At 43.2% G+C, this 8129-nt stretch overlaps 1 protein-coding gene across 1 annotated transcript; it reads left to right on the top strand.

Moving 5' to 3' along the window:
• Nucleotides 1-316: 316 nt before the first annotated feature.
• LOC141539985 (uncharacterized) lies at nt 317-7799 on the top strand. Its single transcript, XM_074263495.1, has 3 exons — nt 317-376; nt 1264-1423; nt 3091-7799. The coding sequence occupies exons 2-3, from the start codon at nt 1286-1288 to the stop codon at nt 6688-6690; spliced, it is 3738 nt and encodes a 1245-aa protein (XP_074119596.1). The 5' UTR covers nt 317-376; nt 1264-1285; the 3' UTR covers nt 6691-7799.
• The last annotated feature ends 330 nt before the right edge of the window (nt 7800-8129 follow it).

The following is an 8129-nucleotide window of genomic DNA, read 5'->3' as shown; positions in this document are numbered from 1 at the left end:
ATTCTAAATTCTGTAATCCTATAATCCTATGGCCCCTGCCTTCAGCAAATGTTTGAAGCCCACAGAGGTTCTTGTGTAAAGCACCCTAAAACAATGATAGGTGGGAGCTAATTTTGGCCCAAATTGGGGAGCTCCTAATGTAATCACAGATGAGTAGGTGAAAAGCAGTTAGCTTGGTTAATATTGCTGGTGACAAGGGTGAAGAAAGAGGGGTGGCGCTGGGTTTGGTTGAGAATGAATCAGTCCATCCCACAGAAAGGGAGTCACCACCCTGAGATGGATGATTAGACCCAGTATAAGAAGCCCAGTGTCCCAGACAGTTGATACCCTGCAAGTTGCTTCTATCTCCATCCTCTTTGTTCCTTTGGTGAACTAGGTAAGTGAGGACTTCCTCAGTCTTGCTAGGACTGAAGGCACTTGGTGTTTTAACAGGGGTAAATCTAGAGATTGGGGTGATTAGAACAGGAACCATGAACTGGTACCTGAAGAGCAGGGTTCAGAGATATAGCCTTTCCCTTTAATAGCTATGTAACCTTAGGTAGCTAGGTGGCACCATAGTATACAGAATACTAAGACTAGAGTCAGAAGGATCTGAGTTCAAACTTTACTTTAGGCACTTACTAACTATGTAACTCTGGGCAAGTCACTTAACCACTAGTCTGCCTCAGTTTCCTTATCTGTAAAAGGGAGATCATAATAGCACTTTCCTCTCAGATATGGCATGGAGACCAAATGAGATATTTTCAGAGAGCTTAGCACAGTGTCTGAAACATAGTAGGCACTTTATGAGTGCTTATTCCTTTTCCTTTTTCTTTCATCTGCCCCCTCTCTTAGACATATCATTTGAATTGTCTGAGCCATATTCTCTTTATCTGTAAAGTGAGGGTAGGGAACAAGATGACCTCTAAGGTGTTGTCCAGCACTCATCTGTCTGTTAGGGTGCCTATAGGTGCCTATAAGAGCAGATAGGAGCTTTGTTTTCCCCTCTTTAAGGCCATCCTCAGGGTAAAAGTAGGTTTTGCTTCCAGTCCTGTCTTTCATGACTTCTTGTGGGACTTTAGAGCTTAAGATGTCTAGGACTGAGTGTTTCATTGCATTATGAGGAAGAATTTCTCTGCTCCATCTTTCCCCATGACACAGCTTCAAAGGGGAAACCGATGAGATGAGAAATAAATTCAAGAATGCTATTGCAGAAAATTGTCACTTGAAGCCCCTTAAAGGATATAAAAAATGACAGTAAGGAGTCACATTTTCTCCCTCCAGGTCAATTAAATTGTGCACCAAGATGTCTCATCTTTTGGCAAGCATCTCCACCATCATGGATGTTTTTTACCAATATTGCGACCAAGATGAGGAAGGTGACACAATGAGCCAAAGTGCACTGAAGGAATTTCTGGAGAATGAGCTGCAATGTATTCTGAAGGTGAGTTTTCTATTAAATGCAATGGGCTGGGACAACAGGCAGATGTATTTTCTTTTATTTGGTATTTTTCATCTTCAGCCATTCCTAAAAAGAGGGAGCTGGGTGGTATAGTGGATAGAGTACAGGAGAGAGGAAGTTCGTATTATTGTTGTTGAGTGATTTTCCAATAGTGCCAAAACCTTAGTGACCTCATTTGGGGTTTTCTTGGCAAAGATACTGGTTTGTCATTTCTTTCTCCAGCTTATTTGACAGATGAGGAAACTGAGACAAACAAGGGTAAATGACTTTCCCAGAATCACATAGTTGATAAGTGTCTGAGGCCAGGTTTTAAATTCAGGGACTCCACACAAAAGGAGGAGTGCTCTATCCACTGCTCTACCTACTTCCCTGAGAGGGAGGGAAAACTGAGGTCAAACTCTGCTTTAGACATTTACTAGCTGTGTGATTCTGAGAAAGCTACTTAACTTGTCTCAGCTTCAGTTTTTTTATTTGTAACATGGGAAATAATGTAAAATGAGAATAGCATCTCTCTTATGGGATTATTGGGCGATATATGTGTATATTCATAAGAGAATATATATAAGGTGCTTTGCAATCTCAAAGAAGTATATAAAATCCTGTTTCTAATTAGTAGGAAGCAAAAAATTCACATAATCAATATTCCATCTGAGTCCTGTAAAGAGCATTCTAGAATTGAATATAGCAATGATAATATCTGATGTTTAGTGAGGTAATAGATAATGAGCCAGCCTTGAACCCCCAAAATCTGTATCCAGTTCCTCACTAATACATATGGGCTGTGTGATCCTAGACAAGTCACATAACCTCTAAGTACTAAAAGCAACTAAGACTATATATTGCTCTGTATTGGTAGAGGAGAGCATTCATTGACAATTGTCTACCTATTCATTGAAAAAACACTCTGGAGAACTAATTGGTGGAGTAGATAGAGTAAAGGCCCTATGGTCAGAAGGACCTGAGTTCAAAGTCAGTATCAAATACTTACTAGCTTTGTGACCCTGGGCAAGTCATTTAATCATGATTGCCTCTGAAAGGAAGAGGAAGGAAGGAAGGAAGGAAGGAAGGAAGGAAGGAAGGAAGGAAGGAAGGAAGGAAGGAAGGAAGGAAGGAAGGAAGGAAGGAAGGAAGGAAGGAAGGAAGGAAGGAAGGAAGGAAGGAAGGAAGGAAGGAAGGAAGGAAGGAAGGAAGGGAGGGAGGGAGGGAGGGAGGGAGGGAGGGAAGGAGGGAGGGAGGGAGGGAGGGAGGGAGGGAGGAAGAAAAAGGGGAAGCAGGAAGAACACAGTCAGTAGTTTTCAAAGGGCCATAAAAAGATGAAGAGGAAAGTCAACCATATTTGTTGATTTGTTATTCCCAAAGACTTGATACAAATTTAACCTATTGTTTCTGTTGAAATCATCATACTTCCATAAATAATGTCTTATATAGACTCATTCTCTTGCTCAACAGAATTCCCACCTAACTAATGCTATTTGTTCCCTAAATATGACTGTCTACTGACAATGAACAGAATAAGAGCAGGATAGCAGGGACTAATTGGAATCCATTTAGGTACAACTACATGCACCAATGGCTAACACATCTTGATTTATTGGGGATGTAGCAAATTCAGATTCACTGGAGGTGTCTTTGCATCTTGCTTTGTACAGAATCCAGGAGATGCTGATACTGTGGATGTCTTCATGCTTAATATGGATCATGATCGTAACAGGAGAATAGATTTTACTGAGTTTTTGTTGATGATATTCAAGCTGACAATGGCATTCAACAGAACCTTCAAGGAAGAATATTGCCATCATCATCATGAGGGTGAGACTGAAGGAGAAGAAGAGGAAGAAGAACAAAAAGGGGGAGAAGCAGATGGATTGAAAAAAAGAAAAAATGAATCTAGAAAAAAGGGCCCATCAGCAACTTCTGAAGAAGGAGAAAGTTTAAGTAACCCTCAGTCCTCAAGCACAGGGAAACATAGTTCTGGCTCAGGCTCTGGCTCCAGGCAGTCATCTAGCTCTGGTCAGAATGGGTCAAGATCAGATCATTCATCAAGCAACAGGGGACATGGATCTAATGTAGGTCAAAGGCATAGTTCGCATACCCAGCAGTCTTCCAGCTCTGGCCAACATGGCTCACACTCAGATTCTGGCTCAAGCTCTAACTCTGGCTCTGAATCTGACTCAGAATATGGCTCAGGTCAGTCCTCAAGCTCTAGGCAACAGGGTTCAAGATCAGGCCATTCCTCCAGGTCTGGGAGACATGACTCAGGCTCAGGTCATTCCTCCTCTCAGAGAAGACATAGGTCCAGCTCAGGTGAGCAATCTGGAATTTCTCAAGATCAAGGACATAGTTCCCATCATCAGTCCTCTACCTCTGGAAAACATGGCTCTGGTTCAGGCTCAGGCTCTGGCTCTGGCTCTAGGCAGTCATCTAGCTCTGGAAAACATGGCTCTGGTTCAGGTTCAGGCTCTGGCTCTGGCTCTAGGCAGTCATCTAGCTCTGGGAAACATGGCTCTGATTCAGGCTCAGGCTCTGGCTCTGGCTCTAGGCAGTCATCTAGCTCTGGAAAACATGGCTCTGGTTCAGGTTCAGGTTCAGGCTCTGGCTCTGGCTCTAGGCAGTCATCTAGCTCTGGTCAGTATGGGTCAAGATCAGATCATTCATCAAGCAATAGGGGTCATGGATCTAATGTAGGTCAAGGTCATAGTTCCCATTCCCAACAGTCCTCCAGCTCTGGCCAACATGGCTCACATTCAGATTCTGACTCAGAATATGGCTCAAGTCAAACTTCAAGCTCTAAGCACCAGGGGTCTAGATCAGGTCATTCCAGCTCTGGAAGACATGGTTCCAGCATCACTCACTCCTCCTCTCAGGGAAGACATAGGTCCAGCTCAGGTGAACAATCTGAAACTTCTCAAGATCAAGGACATAGTTCCAGCTCCCATAAATCCTCCAGCTCAGGGAAACATGGCTCTGGCTCCATCTCAGGCTCTGGCTCTGGCTCTGGCTCTGGCTCTGGCTCACAGTCATCTAACTCAAGAAAACATGGCTCAAACTCAGATTCTGTCTCTGGATCCAAGCAATCATCTAGCTCAGGGAAACATGGCTCTGGTTCAGGCTCAGGCTCTGGCTCTGGCTCTAGGCAGTCCTCTAGCTCTGGGAAACATGGCTCTGGCTCAGGCTCAGGATCAGGATCAGGCTCTGGTTCCAGACAGTCATCTAGCTCTGGTCAATATGGGTCAAGATCAGATCATTCATCAAGCAACAGGGGACATGGATCTAATGTAGATCAAGACCATAGTTCCCATTCCCAGAAGTCCTCCATTTCTGGATCAGGTCAGGTCTCCTCTCAGAAAAGACATAGGACCAATTCAGGTGAAGAATCAGGAAGCCAGGGTTGTAGAGTAATTAGTTTCAGCTCCATTCAGCCTTCAAATTCCAAGAACAATGGCTCTGACACTGAGGCAGGCTTTGGCCAGTCCTCTAGCACTAGTCAGTATGGCTCAGAATTAGGTCAGTCATCTACTAAAAAAGGACATGGATCTGGTTCCCATGGCAAGATACACATTCCTATAGAAGAGGGGCATAGTTCCAGTTCCCAGCAGTCCTCTGGCTCTGGGAAACATGGCTCTGGCTCAGGCTCAGGCTCTGGCTCTGGTTCTAGGCAGTCATCTAGCTCTGGTCAACATGGGTCAAAATCAGATCATTCATCAAGCAATAGGGGTCATGGATCTAATATAGGTCAAGGTCACAGTTCTGGTTCCCAACAGTCCTCCAGCTCTGGTGGACATGACTCACAGTCAGATTCTGGCTCAGAATATGGCTCAGGTCAAGCTTCAAGCTCTAAGCACCAGGGGTCTAGATCAGATCATTCTTCCAGTTCTGGGAGACATGAGTCAGGCTCAGGTCATTCCTCCTCTCAGAGAAGTCATAGGTCTGGCTCAAGTGAGCAATCTGGAATTTCTCAAGATCAAGGACATAGTTCCCATCAGTCCTCTAGCTCTGGGAAACATGGCTCTGGCTCAGGCTCAGGATCAGGATCAGGCTCTGGTTCCAGACAGTCATCTAGCTCTGGTCAATATGGGTCAAGATCAGATCATTCATCAAGCAACAGGGGACATGGATCTAATGTAGGTCAAAGCAATAGTTTGCATACCCAGCAATCTTCCAGCTCTGGCCAACATGGCTCACACTCAGATTCTGGCTCAGGCTCTAATTCTGGCTCTGACTCTGACTCAGAATATGGATCAGGTCAGTCCTCAAGCTCTAGGCAACAGGGTTCAAGATCAGGCCATTCCTCCAGGTCTGGGAGACATGACTCAGGCTCAGGTCATTCCTCCTCTCAGAGAAGACATAGGTCCAGCTCAGGTGAGCAATCTGGAATTTCTCAAGATCGAGGACATAGTTCCCATCAGTCCTCTACCTCTGGAAAACATGGCTCTGGTTCAGGCTCAGGCTCTGGCTCTGGCTCTAGGCAGTCATCTAGCTCTGGAAAACATGGCTCTGGTTCAGGCTCAGGCTCTGGTTCTGGCTCTGGCTCTAGGCAGTCATCTAGCTCTGGAAAACATGGCTCTGGTTCAGGCTCAGGCTCTGGCTCTGGCTCTGGCTCTAGGCAGTCATCTAGCTCTGGTCAATATGGGTCAAGATCAGATCACTCATCAAGCAACAGGGGTCATGGATCTAATGTAGGTCAAAGGCATAGTTCCCATTCCCAGCAGTCCCCCAGCTCTGGCCAACATGGCTCACACTCAGATTCTGACTCAGAATATGGCTCAGGTCAAGATTCAAGCTCTAAGCACCAGGGGTCTAGATCAGGTCATTCCAGCTCTGGAAGACATGGTTCCAGCATCACTCATTCCTCCTCTCAGGGAAGACATAGGTCCAGTTCAGGTGAACAGTCTGGCACTTCTCAAGATCAAGGACATAGTTCCAGCTCCCATCAATCCTCCAGCTCAGGGAAACATGGCTCCAGCTCCAACTCTGGCTCCAGGCAGTCCTCTAGCTCAGGAAAATATGGATCAGGCTCTGGCTCTGGCTCTGGCTCTGGCTCTGGCTCCAGACAGTCCTTTACCTCTGGCCAATATGGGTCAGATTCAGGTCAGTCATCAAGCAACAAGGGTCATGGAATTAGTCCACATGGTCACGTGACAGGTGAAGGTCATAGATCCCATACTCAGCAGTCCTCCAGCTCTGGGCAACATGGCTCTGAATATGGCTCAGATCAGCTTTCTGTGAAGAGAAAGCAGGAATATTTCTAAGAGTAGCCATATTCTAGTCCTAAAGGATCCATGTTCTCCCTCTTCTAGTTAATCAGATTTGGTGACCTATATCCTATACCTATATATTCTTCTTTGATACATGGATCTACTTATGGGAGAGACCTATGCATTTTTTCACTCTGTCTTTTTGACAATTATATATATATATAAAGCTATGACCCAATCCTTTATCATAATACTTTTTTCTGAGGTTAGAGGAAACCTTTTTAAAATTCTTCTGTTCTACGTAGAATTTTATGCTTTTCTTCCTATTTGCTTTTGATTTCTTTTAGCTATGTCATTTAGTAATATATCTTGTTGATTACTTGATTAGCTAATCAAGAAGGGAATAAATGAAAAAAGCTAAATACATTCAGGGATTGATTGGAAAGCCAAATTAGGAAGTGTTTGGGGGTGTTTGGTATAATAATGGCACTTTTCTTCATTTGAGAACTCGACTTATGAAACATCTTTGTGATTGTGAACTGATATTATGGGCAATCAATAATCTCTAAGGAGCTAAAAGGTAGTTGAATAGATTCCTGGTCTTTAATTCCAAAATCGTACTTCCAGTGCTATGTTCCAGATAGAGTGCTATGTTATGGGAATAGGTATTAAGATTATAAAAGCAGGGAAGCATCTTTTGAAGTTGACAATAGTGATAAAACCCTGATTCCTTAGAGTATCATTTCATAAGAAGGCCAACAGTCTTTAAGAGAATTTGGAATTATGCCCTTCTCCCTCAGAAGCAGATGAAAAGAGGTAGTTGAGAGATAGTAATGTCTTCCATTTTGATCCAAAGAGCAGAAATGTGGGCACTAACAACATTAAAGAATGTGCATTCAGAAACTATTGTTAACTTGAAATATAGGGAATAATTTCTTCAATTTCTGACTTTAGACTACCTCTTCCTTTCATCAAACATTCCACTTAAGAGAATGGTATCTATGAGGAGAAGGGAAGAGAAAATGTACATTATTATTGTGAAACTCTTATAATTGGCTATAATAAATTCAAGATTATTGACTCTTAATTGTTATAGGACATTTGGTAAATTTTGAAAATTGAATTTCAACATAATTGACAATAAACAATTGGTTATTAAATAATATGGTGTGTATTGTCTCTGCTTCAAAATAATACTCAAAAGGTATTGATTCTGCCCAAATGTGGAAAATAAAAGTTAGAAAACTGGAGAAGGAGTGGAAGGCAATACCAGGTAGCTAGTTATAAGAAATGACTCACGATCTTCCTGAGAGAAACGGCATGAAAAATTCATCCAGAAGTAATCTTCTTCACACATAATACAGTACATACATGTATCCAAATGGGTCCCCACATTACTCAGCTGCAGGATGCTCAGCCTTGGGGGTATATGCATCAGAGGAAGAGAGAAAAGACAAAAAATGAGAAGGCAAACAGCAATCTAAAAAAAAAAA

Source organism: Sminthopsis crassicaudata, chromosome 4 (assembly GCF_048593235.1).
Source record: "Sminthopsis crassicaudata isolate SCR6 chromosome 4, ASM4859323v1, whole genome shotgun sequence".
Classification (NCBI taxonomy): Eukaryota; Metazoa; Chordata; class Mammalia; order Dasyuromorphia; family Dasyuridae; genus Sminthopsis; species Sminthopsis crassicaudata.
Note: the sequence above shows the minus strand (reverse complement) of the source record. Positions and strands in the feature narration are given on the sequence as shown.